This window comes from Pogoniulus pusillus, chromosome Z, assembly GCF_015220805.1.
Source record: "Pogoniulus pusillus isolate bPogPus1 chromosome Z, bPogPus1.pri, whole genome shotgun sequence".
In the NCBI taxonomy this organism is placed as follows: Eukaryota; Metazoa; Chordata; class Aves; order Piciformes; family Lybiidae; genus Pogoniulus; species Pogoniulus pusillus.
The window spans coordinates 116354830-116370315 of record NC_087309.1 but is presented as its reverse complement, the minus strand read 5'-3'; the positions used below and the strand labels follow the sequence as shown (position 1 = coordinate 116370315).

The 15486-nt window shown below is 39.4% G+C and overlaps 1 protein-coding gene across 1 annotated transcript in view; it reads left to right on the top strand.

The window, feature by feature from the left end:
* FBXL17 (F-box and leucine rich repeat protein 17) overlaps window positions 1-15486 on the top strand; it is a 404447-nt gene that overhangs the window by 101962 nt on the left and 286999 nt on the right. The window contains exon 5 of the mRNA XM_064140088.1: window positions 15345-15452. Coding sequence (XP_063996158.1) covers window positions 15345-15452 — 108 coding nt within the window. The remainder of the gene's footprint in view (window positions 1-15344; window positions 15453-15486) is intronic.

The window sequence follows — 15486 nt, the reverse complement described above, 5'->3', positions numbered from 1 at the left end:
CAGGTGGGGGGTGGCCTCTTCTCCCAGGCAACCAGCAATAGAACAAGGGGACACAGTCTCAAGTTGTGCCAGGGTAGGTATAGGCTGGATTTTAGGAAGAAGTTCTTCACAGAGAGAGTGATTTCCCATTGGGATGGGCTGCCCAGGGAGGTGGTGGAGGCACCGTCCCTGGGGGTGTTCAAGAAAAGCCTGGATGAGGCACTTAGTGCCATGGTCTGGTTGACTGGCTGGGGCTGGGTGATCGGTTGGACTCGGTGATCTTGGAGGTCTCTTCCAACCTGGTTGATTCTATGATTCTATGATTCTAGCAGCCAGCACCAGAACAAGAGGACACAGCCTCAGGCTGCGCCAGGGGAGATTTAGGCTGGAGGTGAGGAGAAAGTTCTTCCCTGAGAGAGTCATTGGACACTGGAATGGGCTGCCCGGGGAGGTGGTGGAGTCGCCGTCCCTGGAGCTGTTCAAGGCAGGACTGGACGTGGCACTTGGTGCCATGGTCTGGCCTTGAGCTCTGTGGTAAAGGGTTGGACTTGATGATCTGTGAGGTCTCTTCCAACCTTGATGATACTGTGATACTGTGATACTGTGATTTCCTATTTCAGTCTCTGGCTATGTAAATGTAAAATTATTTGATCCAGATAGCAGAAAGGGCAGTGGCTATCATTAATATATTCAAGTGCATCTCTATTTCATTTGTGCTTATTGCAGTATATTCTCAGGTTCTTTTGCCGATTGCATCCAGAGGACCTCTTCAGACATGACTCTGATAGATCAGTATTTGTGATCTAAATGGTACAAACCAAGTAGACTACAGTACAGATGGTTTTCTATCCTAGTAGCAATAACCCACGTTTCAAAATGGAAAATACCAAGTCTGGTTTAAATAGTATGAGAACAAATAAAAAAAAATCAGTTCTGTTTCCACAGGCTAATTTGTGCAAAGATCTGTTAAAAAGTAATAATAAAACAACCCAAAGAAACAAGTTTCTGATTAAGAACTTGGGTAGATTATGTGTTGCCAGGTGTAAGTATCTTTTCTTTAAAGCTCTTTAGAAGTTATTAGTTTTCCTTCCTCTTGTTGTTATGGTAAAGTAAAAGGTTTGGGATTTTTGTTGAGTTTGGTGTTCAACTTGAGTTTTTTAGGGCAAGTATTAAAAAGAAGTGTGGCTTGGTTTCTATTTTGGCATTATCAACTTTTTGTCACAGGATTTAATAGTGTACTATTTGTAGATAAACAAATTAAAATGTATAAGGAATAAAGCATGGCATTTGCTGAACTTCCATCTGAGAGTCTTCTGGGCTAGAGGTGATTGCTAAGATCTATATAGCAGGTTTGTGCTGAAGTGCATGGAATAATGTGTGTATGTATCCTATGTGATACCTATTTCTTATTTTAACTTTTCCTGAACCCAGCTCTGTTATTTGAGCCTGGATCGTTGCATAAATGGATATTAAAACTCTGTTTCTGCTGGGTTTATTTTTTTCATCATTGCAGTGTTTGAAGGCTTTTCCTACTAGTTACTGCTGATATCAAACTGTGATTGTAATGAAGTAGTCAATCACAGTAGTGAATGCTGAAGATTGCCATTTTAATGATGAGTTTTCCTGCAGCTTTTCATTGTAGGCCAGTACCATTTGTGTAATAACTCTCACAGGATGTCGCATGTTTACTTCTTACCATTGCATTTCTTTAGAACTCTGTACAAATTTGTAAATGTAAGGACAGGACTGCTGTGAAGACAATCATGATGTCCAGCCTCTGATGGTAGCATCTTTGCTGAACAGCCACATGTTAGCTTATTGTAGTGCTGAGTATTTCAGAAAGCAGGAAAACAAATGTATTTCTTGCAAAACATAGAGGATGTGATTTAATACAGATCTCTGTATGTCTTTTCCTTGTATCTGGTGCATGGCAGAGTTTAACTACTTCATGATATTGCTTTAGATTGATAGAGTGTGTTGGTTGGTGTGCTAGTTGATCAGATTGCTGTAACTGGTTTATTTTAAATTAACCAGTGCATGCAGTTCACTAGGGAAACAGTTACAAAGTTAAACATTTCTTCTTGTTGTTTGTAATCACCAAGTGTTTCTTTTAACAGTAGTCCTGTTGTGTAAAGAGTGTTTATAAATTAAACTAAACTTGCTTAAATTTCTGTGTAGCATCTTTCACACTTGGGACTCGTAAGCTCATGCTGCACTTCATAAGTTCATCTGAACTTGTAGTTCTGAATACAAGTGCTTTGAAAAAGATGTCTGCTCCACTTAGGACTTGGATTCTGGCTTTACCTGAGTTTTGTAGGTTAGAATAGTGTGATGGATACCCCCTCTGCCTTTCCCCCCTCTCCCTCTTATGAAATCACCCAGACTAGACTCAGTCATGCTGGAAATTAGAATGAAGCTTTATATTTACAGCTTAGCACAATATACAAGCAGGTATTTACAATATCTACAGCTATAGACAGAAATATACAAGTTAAAGAGGTAATACAGAAACCAGAGTCCCCAGGAGGGGCTCCCAACCACCCTTCCACCTCCTTTCCACCCTTCTACCTTATCCCAGACTTTGCCTTGCTTTCAAGGTGGATTTGGAGAATTTTCCCAGGGGTTTAGGAAGGAGAAGTATTAGTTACACAGACAGCAGGTTAGAGAGAGAAGGAAGGCAGCCAGAGCCAGAGAGGGCAACTCTGTTATCTGTGTTTATGTTCTTGTTTTTATACATCTCATCAAGCCTATGAGTGCAGTAGACATCACCATTGTTTCCTTCTTGTAGCCTATAATCTAATTCTTCTCACTAAAATATCCCAGCTAGGCTCAAAATAGCACAAATAGTATGTAATATTAGACTGAGCATAACTACTGAGTACCTAATATCCTTTGCTGTTAGCTAGCAATAAAAATACAGTACCTTGTCCATTAATCTGTATCACAAGAGTGAGTTTTTTTCCTCCACATACATATAATTTATCTTTGTTGCTTTTAAAAAGGACATATCACAGGGAGAGTGTAGTTTCTTTTCAACATCTTACAATATTGGAAGAAAATCTGTGAGGCTGATTAACATTTTCACTGTCCTTCCTAAGGGGTGCATTAAAATAAATTCAACCAGTAATCTTTTTTGTACCCGAAATTTGAGTGACATTCTGTGTGCTGTATTCCTGTTTGTTTTACACGTAATGGCATATATTGCATAATAAGTGTGTTGCCTAAGAAGACCAAAATGTAAATTTGTTTGAGAAAAACAAATTCTCAAAGTGAAGAACTTCATTTGTAACGAAGTTCTTCTGGTGTTGATGACTGATTATTTAAAAGTTAGGCTGACATTCCTCAGGAAAAGGATTTGACAGAATTATGCTAATACTGCCTACCTTAAGATAAGAATGCACTACAATAACTGGTTCCAGGGGTACCTTGTCAAGGATGAAAGGTTGGAGATTCCTAAAACACCAGCCCTCCATCCTTGCAGATTTACATTGGTAAGGTCAGCAAAGTCCTCCAGAATTGGTGTCCTAATGCTGAACTTGCCTTACTATAGTAGCATTGTAATATGAGAACAACACTGCCTAGCTAGAGAAACCCCCTAACCAAATAATCTTATCTCCTGAGTGTGTGTAGTGAATTTAAAGATAGCTGTATCTTTAAGATGAAGATAGTTAGTAGGTGTTGACACGAGACATAGCTATTACAATTTACTGTATAAATACCTGTCACAAGTTTCAGCTGGTATGCTAGCTTTGTGGAATTATCACTGTGCTATGCACACAACTGGGATATGCCAAATAACTCTCTGCATTGTCCTTTCACACACTTAGAGCTGTAATGTCCCAGTGATTTGGGTTTTTTTGTTGGAGTTTTGCTGTACAGTGATGTGTTTATGTACTAGATACAAAGTCACATAATATTTTTCAGTAACATACCTTCTTCCTTTTCTCCTTGTGAAGTAAAGATGTTGCAGTATAGAAGAGGAAGCTCACATCATGACCTGTGCAGTTGTGATTGTAGTTCTTCTGCTGTCTTCATGTTAACTTGTATTTATTGCAATATGTATGAATTTCTCTCATTTTATTTCTTCTGTTTCCTATGTGACATGCGACTCCTTTAGTCAGTTAAGGAGCCTGTGCTTCATGTTGAAGAGCATAATTTGCAGCTTAAGGCTTTTTGCTCTCCCTGTGCAATGCACATATTTATTCCATTATTTATGATGTAAGGTGACCACATGCTTCAAACAGAATCCACATCATTGAAATCAGTCACCTGCATGAAATTATTTTAGTGGCTTAGACAGATAAAGTTTTTGCACCTGTGACCCATACTGGGAAAATAGAGGAAATCTTGTTTTTCTGCTTTTGTGAAAGAGGAGGAGGAGGTGATGGAAATGTGGACTGGATGATCAGGTGTGACCTCATCGCTGTCTACGGCTACCTGAAGGGAGGCTGTAGCCAGGTGGGGGTTGGTCTCTTTTGCCAGGTAACCAGCAAAAGAACAAGGGGACACAGTCTCAAGTTGTGCTGGGGGAGGTCTAGGCTGGATGTTAGGAGGAAGTTGTTGCTAGAGAGTGAGTGATTGGCATTGGAATGGGCTGCCCAGGGAGGTGGTGGAGGCACTGTCCCTGGAGGTGTTCAGGCAAAGCCTGGATGAGGCACTTGGTGCCATGGTCTAGTTGACTGGCTAGGGCTGGGTGCTAGGTTGTACTGGATGATGTTGGAGGTCTATTCCAACCTGGTTGATTCTATGATTCTGTGATTCTATGATCCCGGTGGTCCTTTCCAACCACAGTGATTCCTAGTGCTTAGATGTTGTGCTGAGTGATTTGGTTTAGTCAAGGACTCGTCAGTGTGAAACTAGTGATTGGACTCAATAATCTTGAAGGTCTCTTCCAATCTAAAAAATTCTGTGATTCTGTAAGCAGTGTGTATGGAGTGCCACAGGGTGGAATTGTCTTGATGGTGGGTTGCAAGAAAGGTTTTGATATTTCTGCCCACTTTTAGTTTCTGCAACAGCAAGAAGTATTTGCTGGTGGTATCAGCTTCATAATGTCATACTGTATATCAGTTGTGCAATTTTACATGTAGTAGGTGCATGCACATATTTTAGTATCTTTACTGCTTTTGTGGTATTGAAAGTACTGAATGGATAAGTCACATTAACTTTTCAACTGCTGTAAGAGTTTTTCTGCTTGTTAAGATTAGATGGTACCTCAGAAACTTTAAGAAAATACTTGAACAGGAATTACTTAGTACAAGTAGAAAGTTAATGTTTAGGGTCTGATTTTTTAAGAGAAAATGTTCACGTTATTCTAAAAGATAACCTTTACAGTCACATTTACAGACTCTTAAAATATGATGACAAGGGATATATCCTATTTTTCTTACTACTATTTCTGGATAATTTTATAAACATGTGTAAATACTAGATACTTGCTGTCTTTGTGTACTTATAAACCTTCTAGGTTATGATGCCTGTGTTAGCACTGTTGTGTGTATTGATGCAATGTAAGTCTTGAAAGCAAGTACTGCTGGTTGTGTTGCATACTAGGACTGTGCTTACATGTTGGCAAGATGAAGGGATTTAATTGATTAGATGCAACACTTCTTTATCAGTGTTTTGTCTTGCTTCAGTTTATCAGTTTATTTCATTGAGGAAAATTCTTTAGACACAGAGTAGCTGGAGAATAGCCAGGGAGAAAGGGACCTGGGGGTACTGCTGGATAGTAGGCTGAAGATAAGCCAGCAGTGTGCCCAGGTGGCCAAGAGAGCCAATGGCATCCTGGCCTGCATCAGGAACAGTGTGGCCAGTAGGACAAGGGAGGTTATTCTGCCCCTATACTCAGCACTGGTCAGGCCACACCTTGAGTGCTGTGTCCAGTTCTGGGCTCCTCAGTTCAAGAGAGATGTCGAGGTGCTGGAAGGTGTCCAGAGAAGGGCAACAAAGCTGGTGAGGGGCCTGGAACACAAACCCTATGGGGAGAGGCTGAGGGAGCTGGGGTTGTTTATTCTGGAGAAGAGGAGGCTCAGGGCACAGCTCATTGTTATCTACAACTACCTGAAGGGAGGTTGTAGCCAGGTGGGGTTGGTCTCTTCTCCCAGACAACCACCAGTAGAAGAAGGGGACACAGTCTCAAGCTGTGCTGGGGGAGGTCTAGGCTGGATGTTAGGAGGAAGTTGTCAGAGAGAGTGATTGGCATTGGAATGGGCTGCCCAGGGAGGTGGTGGAGTCACCATCCCTGGAGGTGTTCAAGAGAAGACTGGATAGTGATATGGTCTGGTTGACTGGATAGAGCTGGGTGCTAGGTTGGAGTGGATGATGTTGGAGGTTTCTTCCAACCTGGTTGATTCTATGATTCTATGATTCTATTATGTGAAGAATCTGGCAAACATTGGTCCCTATCGCACATTACACTGACACACATCCTAAGTTTTGGTAGGTGAGTTAACAGTACATCCATACTGCTCTGTTGCTTTGTTAACATTCAACAGCTTTAATATGTGATGTGTCAGAAACAAGTATTTCTGAGTTGGCATGTCCTTTCTAATTGGTAATACAAAGAGAAGTGCCATTGTGTGTCTGCAAATAACTGTGTGTGTGTTTATATGTATATAAGTATAATTTTTCTGAAGTTTTAATCAGTATCAAGTTACATATACCTGTTGTTCGATAAAAGATGCAGAGTTTTGTTCTGGAATCAGTGTTCTGGCAATGCAGAATAAATATCTTTTCACAGAATCACAGAATTAACCAGGCTGGAAAAAAACTCTGAAGATCATCAAGTCCAACCTATCACCTAACCCTTCTAATTAATTAAACCATGGAACTAAGTGCTTCATTCAGTCTCCTTTTAAACACCTGCAGGGATGGTGACTCCACCACCTCCCTGGGCAGCCCATTCCAGTGGCAAATCACTCTTTCTGTGAAGAACTTCCTCCTAATATCCAGCCTAAGGGCAATGTTTTATAAGCTGAAGAATTGTTCTGTGATTCTGTTTGAGTTTTCCAACAAATTAGGGTGTGCTTATAGCCTTGATCAGTATAAGTACCTTCATTCTGCACTTTATCAAATTGTAAGTTAATGGAGTCAGATATAATTTATATTGAGATTTGTTTTCTAATCAAGACATTTACACCAATTTGAAGGTAGCAGTTGTTTATAGTTATTATTTCAGACTTAGAGTATTCCAGATTTGCTGTTTTGTTTACTATTAGTTAATGCAGTGCATAAGTCAGATCAAAATAAGAAGGTGGTTTTGTCATCCATCAGTAATGATAATAGAATAAGACCAATCAGTGCTACTCTCTGCTACAAAAACGGAAGGAGTACTTTGTACTGCCCTTAGTTGAGCTATTTGGAGTTCTGTATCCAAAAATTATTAGGTGAATTATGAAGATTTTTGTACAAACTTGCGCTATCACCAAGAAAAAAAAAGGAAAACTGCTCTTTAGAGCTGGTTCTTCAATCCTCTTAAAAATGAGGGAGAAACATTAAACCCAAATGCATTTTAAAAATATTCCTCCTTTAAGCTGGATATTCAACTTAGTATATTGCAAAGGTTTTTGATTTTTTTTCTTTATACTTAACAGTATTTTAAAGTAATTGATGAGACCAGCTGGTCAAATGCTCCTTTCAAATCTTTACCTTACTCTTTACACTCTTACCTATCTTTTCTCTGATATTGTGGGCATACTGCTAACTCTTGAACTATGTGTTAAATATGAATGGAGAAAAACAGTAATGCAATCCTCTTCATTCTTTTCCTCCTCTCAAATGGGAGGGTGAAGTAGCGCTGTATTGTACAGAGCCTCATCAAGAAAGTTCGTTCTTAAGAGGTCTGTGGTACCCAGGGGTGCAGAAGGCAGAAACTCCAGGCAGATGTCATGTTCTTATCTCAAAAAGAGTCAACCACAGAGTTAGTGCACACAGACAGAAAAGGAAGTGAGTGCATGAGGAGTACAGCCAGACCCAGTTCTGTATTATAGTGCATTAGAGGCAGCTAAGCCCTTCTCTGAAGACCTGCTTGAATTACTGTTGTATAGTCATGTGCTGTGAATTGTTGATTCTGAAGGTCATATTGTAAGGTCCACCTTACCATACAGGCTGTGTTTCTGTGTTCCATGGTTACATTTCCTCTTAAATGGTGAGACATAATTCAAGAAACAGGTTTATGAAATAAATGAACATTTTAAAGTAAAAGTAGATCTTAAAATGCTGTGGAAGAATTTTTTGTTTCATTTCCTTGCTTGTAAAAAAAGTCAGTTAAATTGGTGGACTAATTCGTGCCATTCAATTAGTGACATAATGTTTGCTGCTGTTACTAAGAGTCAGTGTTCTGCTTTAAGAGTGTGCAGGGGATTTTTTTGTATAAATACCTTTAAAAAAAATGAACAGAAGCCAATCAAAGCTTATTAAATCCATACTGTAAAAAGATAGGTCTAGTCTAAACTTAAAAAAAAAAAAAGTATTAAAAACGGGAGATCAGGATGAGACATTTAGTGCCATGGTGTGGTTGACTGGCTAGGGCTGGGTGCTAGGTTAGAGTGGATGATCTTGGAGGTCTCTTCCAACCTGGTTGATTCTATGATTCTATGAGGCACTTAGTGCCATGGTGTGGTTGACTGGCTAGGGCTGGGTGCTAGGTTAGAGTGGATGATCTTGGAGGTCTCTTCCAACCTGGTTGATTCTATGATTCTATGAGGCACTTAGTGCCATGGTGTGGTTGACTGGCTAGGGCTGGGTGCTAGGTTGGAGTGGATGATGTTGGAGGTCTCTTCCAACCTGGTTGATTCTATGATTCTATGAGGCACTTATTGCCATGGTGTGGTTGACTGGCTAGGGCTGGGTGCTAGGTTGGACTGGTTGATCTTGGAGGTCTCTTCCAACCTAGTTGATTGTGTGATTCTATCATTCTATGATTTCCTTTTTGTTATTGTTTCCTTCAAAGATGAAAGAATATAATTAAGCTTTTCTATTTTGAGTGCTTATAGTAGCTACTGTACAACTTAAATCTCTGCTTACTACAGGAAGTTAAATATGACAACTGTTGAATTTATTTTATGGTTAAGAAAATAGTTAAATTTATCCATATATGTGAATGAATATGAAAAATTGTAGCTTATCCAGTGACTGTTAAGACAAGCCTTTGCTTTCTGCTGTTCACTGGTGTGATTTGGATGTCATGAAAAATCGAACATGGTGACAGATTATCCATCTCTTATTTTTGTTCTTGTTCTGTAATTACTATGTGAAGTTGTGAATTAAGTGCATCCTTGCCAGTAACAATTAATGTGTCTTAGCTTCTGTGATAAATATAATTCAACCTGATGCTTGTGGAAAACAGAGAATGTGTCAGTTACTGAATGGGAAAGTATTTCCCAGATTGTGTTTAAATAACCTTTCAGATAGAAACTTCATCTTTTCACCTATCCTGCACTTCTGTTTTCTCAGAATGGGAGAGCAAAAGAGCTCTTCATCAGAATTTTTGTGTGATTATAAGATATATTTGTGCTACATTCTCATTTAGTATAAAGAGTTGATTCTATGTTCATGGTAAAGTATATTTCTAATAAGTGATATTACTAAAACAAGGGCAATTAGGATGCTAATGTGTGCTCTGGCATGTTTGGTGCAACCTTAGGATTAAAATTGTACTTTGAATATTACAACCTCCTATAGAAATGATTTTAAAACTGACCTTTGTATTTGAATTCAGAAGTGCTTAAATTGAAACAATTTGATTGTGATTCCTTACTTGTTGGACTGAGGAGATACCGGTCATCTTAAATATTTCTAAGTGTATGTTTTAGTTTGATAGTGGAACACTTTTTAGTTTCATAGTGGAAAATTTACTAGTTTTTAACATCTAGTTTAATATCATGATCTCTGTTTGACTCACTTAAAAAGTAATCAAAAAGGTGTTTGTCAAAACAAGAGACAATGTCATTTTCCACTGTGTGGCAGCAAGGGATTATCTGACCATAATTTTCTGCAACGACTAGCCTTTAGTTCCTTCTTCACCCTTTGAGGAAGGATGCAAAAACACAACAACTTCTATGTTGTACCACAGCAAACGTTTGCTACATTTCAGTACAGTATTAGCAATGCAAATTTAGCTAAGGAGGAAGAACCTGTGTAGATAAACCCTTCTAGTCAGACAGTTTCTCTCAAAGCTATTTAGTTGTTGTGTTGATATATTTTGTTAATTTTATTTAATCACATTTAATGTCTGTCTTTCTGGTAGAACAGTGGTACCTTGGCTGCTTTAGTTTAGAGTAGATAAGAGATTTCTCTGTATGATTTCTCTATGTTTGACATTGTTTTATTTCTTTGTGTATTACATCAAATTGAGCTTACCTTTGAACTGATATGTATTTTATGTGGAAAAACATTACACATTAAGCTAATTTACATTGCAGCGTACCAGTTTAAGTAAGAGAACATGTGTTAGTTCTGGGCCATTGGAATGGGCTGCCCAGGGAGATGGTGGAGTTACCGTCCCTGGAGGCGTTCAAGCAAAGCCTGGATGAGGCACTTAGGTGCTGGAAGGTGTCCAGAGAAGGGCAGCAAGGCTGGTGAAGGGCCTGGAACACAAACCCTATGAGGAGAGGCTGAGGGAGCTGGGGGTGTGCAGCCTGCAGAAGAGGAGGCTCAGGGGTGACCTCATTGCTGTCTACAGCTACCTGAAGGGAGGCTGTAGCCAGGTGGGGTTGGTCTCTTCTGCCAGGCAACCAGCAATAGAACAAGGGGACACAGTTTCAAGTTGTGCTTGGGGAGGTCTAGGCTGGATGTTAGGAGGAAGTTGTTGTCAGAGAGAGTGATTGGCATTGGAATGGGCTGCCCAGGGAGGTGGTGGAGTCACTGTCCCTGGAGGTGTTCAAGAAATGACTGGATGAGGCACTTGGTGCCATAGTCTGGTTGATTGGATAGGGCTGGGTGCTAGGTTGGGCTGGATGATCTTGGAGGTCTCTTTCAACCTGGTTGATTCTATGATTCTTTGATTCTATGGTCCTGTTGATTGGACAGGGCTGGGTGCTAGGTCGGACTGGATGATCTTGGAGGTCTCTTCCAACCTGGTTGATTCTATGATTTGTATTCCTATCTATTTTTCAGCTATTTTTGTTTCAGCTTCTGTAAATTTTTATTAACTTGCTTTTTTTTTTTCTTTTAGTTGGAATTTGTCTGTAAGATTTATTAATTGTGAAGCTTTTTAATTGGAATGTAGGTGACTCACATTGTGTACTCAGATTTTCTTTTTGCATCATCCTCTTTGCTCCAGAGCTTTGGTTACTGAATAGAAGGTAAAATAAACTAATACTTAGAGAATCTAATTGAGAATAGTCAAAATACTGAATTTCTGTAAAAATCTGGAATATGCTGCAATACATAAAAAGAAAATGATTAAAATACGTATCACTTATCATAGATTGCTTTAACAGGAGTAAAATCTATGCCATTAGTTCCAGACCAGTGTATTTCCCATCCAAAGTGCTTTAGTGCATAACTTACAAATCTGTCCTCATCATGCTATATTACTTTTTCAAAGCAAGACTAACATCAACCAAAGCAGGATGAATGGAAGTCAATGAATTTCGACTACATAATCCAATTTTTAAAGATTCTTGGAAGAACAATGCTGTGGTCTGCTAGAGAACTGGGTGTGAATTTCTGTGTCTTTACCAGCAAGTCATTTCTGTAGAACTGTAGTGTATTTTCTCTGGTCATCTGTTTTAAGATGGTTCTAGTCTAATCTGGTTGCCTGGGAGAAGAGAGCAACCCCACCTGGCTACAACCTCCCTTCAGGTAGTTGTAGACAGCAATGAGCTCTGCCCTGAGCCTTCTCTTCTCCAGGCTAAACAAACTTAAACAAACTAAACTTCTTCCTCATACAACACTAAACTACCATCACAACTACCAGTTGTGATCACTGCCACTAACCTTCACATCTCTGACTGGAGCTTTCATTGTTGCCTCTTCAACAGTGTGTCAGGAAGTTATCATCAATGCAGTGCAAGTGCCTTCTGGGCTGTGTGTGCCTTGCTGTGTGGCCTTTGCAGCAAGTATTGGGGTGATTGAGGCATGCGTTCTTGAGGTTACTTTCAGTTGTCTACATCTTCAAAACAGTTTAGCCAATATTTGCAATAATCATTGCCTGCATGACACTGCTGATTTCCCATGCATTTTTGAATCTGTTGTTCTTCAGTCTCACATTCACTTTATGAGACACCAGTACTGTGAAATTGTTAAGTGTATGTGTGTATATGTATGTGTATATATATATAAACTTAGGCATATGTTTCTCTTCCCTGCTGATACAATCACAGGGGAGTGTGATCCTGTGTTAGGAGTTACTAACCAAGCAGAATATCAAGTGGCCTTCATTATGGGCTGTGTGGGGATTGCACTATCAAAGTGTCAATTGCTATAAATGACATCATGTGTGAAAAAGAAGTAATGTATTCCTAGACACTGGTACAGTAAAAAATAGTAACTGAGAGGTTACAGGGGTAAATGAGAAGATTTTTGTAATGCTTTCTAGTAAACTGTGAGATCAGCTTCTGCAGGTGGTAGGGTGTTGTTGGCTGGCAAGAAGGGACAGGATCTGTTATTGAACTGAATTTAAAGACAGCAACATATTCAATGCACTGCTATTTTCTTGTAAGTCAAGATTAAGAACAGAAATTGCTGTTTCCACTTGCCTCACATGTTAATATACACCACAGTAATTGCAAAGCACATTCAGGTGATGTTACACTACTTATGTCAAACTCTAAGTAATTTTTCTAAACTTGGAAAATGGTGAAGCTTAGAGGAGTGATGAAGAATCTCTTTTTGAGTAGATAAATGCCTGTCTTAACAAGCACTACATAAGCTCGCTCCTAACCTGAAACCTATTTTTTTATATATTGCCACAATCCCGTGCTATTAACTTCTACCCAAACTATTTTTTCACAAGTTTTGTGGGAAATGAAAATTTAAAAAAAAAAAAAAAAATCCATCTTATGGAGAGAAGGTATTTTAAGAAAGAGTAACTCCATTATTTGCATTCATAGAATCACAGAATCGTAGAATCAAGCAGGTTGGAAGAGACCTCCAAGCTCATCCAGTCCAACCTATCCCCCAGCCCTGTCCAATCAACCAGACCATGGCACTGAGTGCCTCATTCAGTGTTTGCTTGAACACCTCCAGGGTGCACCTGCATGGGCAGCCCATTCCAATGCCAATCACTCTGTGAAGAACTTCTTAACATCACTTTAAAAAAGTTTGCTTGAAGGCAAATGTCAGCTATGAATAAGAAATTGTTAGGATTTTTACTCTTTAATGATAATGAATATTTATGCTGTTGATTTTGCATTACTACATTTTCTTTCTAGATAGGACAAACCTGTCTGAAACAGAGAATAACACTTTTAATTCTCTGTAGAGAGAGGAGGGTAAGATTGTAACAGGGTCTTTCTCTTACAATGTTAGGTGAAACACAGGGTTTAGTTTATCTTCTACAGAGAAGCTTCTCTTTTCTACTACTGTAGTGCTGGTAAAATGTTAAAGAGTAAGTCTTTGACTTCCAATAGTGTTTCTCAAAGGTTTTAGAAGTCAGTGTGTTAAATCCCCAATAGGGGCTCTACTCAGCTAAATGGAGTCTACAAATATCACATGAAGATCAAAAAGGAATTTCTTGTAGTCAGACCATAGACATGGATCTATTTAGATGCAACGTGATCAGTGCCCAAATTGGGCTGAATCTGTTTAACTCACCCTTCCCCCTTCTTTGTGGCTTGTTTTTGGTTTCATTGGCTTCTAGATACACAGTCCCTAAATGGTTGCCTTTTGCTTTCGTTTTGCACATATGCAACTCTTTCTCACTAAGAGAAAGTACCTTGAGTCCTGTGTCCAGTTCTGGTCTCCTCAATTTAAGAGAGATGTTGAGATGCTGGAACATGTCTAGAGAAGGGCAACAAAGCTGATGAGAGACCTGGAGCACAGCCCTGTGAGGAGAGGCTGAGGGAGCTGGGGGTGTGCAGCCTGCAGAAGAGGAGGCTTAGGGCAGAGCTCATTGCTGTCTACAACTACCAGAAGGAAGATGAAGGTCAGTCTCTTCTGCCAGGCAACCAGCAACAGAGCAAGGGCACACAGTCTCCAGTTGTGCCAGGGAAGGTCTAGGTTGGATGTTAGGAGGTGATTCCTCATAGAGAGAGTGATCAGCATTGGAATAGGCTGCCCAGGGAGGTGGTGGAGTCTCCATTCCTGGAATTGTTCAAGAAAAACCTGGATGAGGCACTTAGTGCCATGGTGTAGCTGACTGGACAGGACTGGGTGCTAGGTTGGATTGGAGTCTCTTCCAACCTGGTTGATTCTAAGAAATAGAAAGCTGCATTAATCATATTCAGTAACCTGAAGTGAGTACAGCTTATGTGTGTTGTACCTATCATCTTGTTGGACTCACTTTTCTCTGGACTACTCTTTCAGAAATTATTTTGTCAGTCTTCATCAAGGTCACCTCTTGCTGCCAGTCTACACTTAAGTGACATGTTAATCTGGCTAGTTGAAACTCTGGATAGAGGTGGTGCATAGCAGAGCAGGAATAATGTTTCTATGTATGTATTCATCTGAGGCTAGGTTCTGGACTAAATACTTCAAAACTTGCCTCGTTTCTGTGGTCTAGGCTAACAAGATGATATCCTTAGAAACACAGAAAGTCCTCAGCATTCAGGATTTATGGTTTCAGACATAGTGTGACATTCTTTGACTGGAAAATACAGGTTTTGTCCCAGAGTCAATATAGAGGTTTGCATTTCTGTCATTTACACTAGGACAAAAAGGAAAAAGAAAAAACCCAGAGCTTGTGCAAAGGAAGAGATGCAGGTGTCTTAAATCCTCCCATATCAATACTATATTATTCATAAGGTTTGCTTTTGAATATTTAATCTGCTCCCAAATAATTACACTTATGCAATGGATTGTGTTTCATAGTTACCACATTTTTTTAGACAAACAAAATTTGAAGGGAAAAAAAGTAGAAAGAAGTAACTCGCTACAATAAAATAGGTAACATGTCCATTGAATTGATAACTGACACCAAAAGATACAAATTCAATACTAGCTTTAAATTAAATGACAATAATATTTGGATGTGTGGTCATCGTTCTCTCCTTTCTTCTGTTTCTTCTCCTCCAAGAAGATGATTCCCTTCTGCCAAAGATGGTCTTTTTCTTTCCTTTTTGTGCAGATTTATACTTGATGTTTTCTCTCAAACTCTTAAAGCAAACAGTGATAAGAATAAAAAGGTAGAGAGAAACTGGTACAATTGTATTTAAAATGTGCTCATATTGCCTGTTTCAACTATTATCTGTCTATTTTTTTTGTAGGTGACAGATCAGTCAGTGAAAGCTTTTGCTGAACATTGTCCTGAGCTGCAGTATGTTGGATTTATGGGCTGCTCTGTAACATCAAAAGGAGTCATTCACCTCACCAATGTAAGTACCATAGCTACTCCTAGCTAGTCATCAG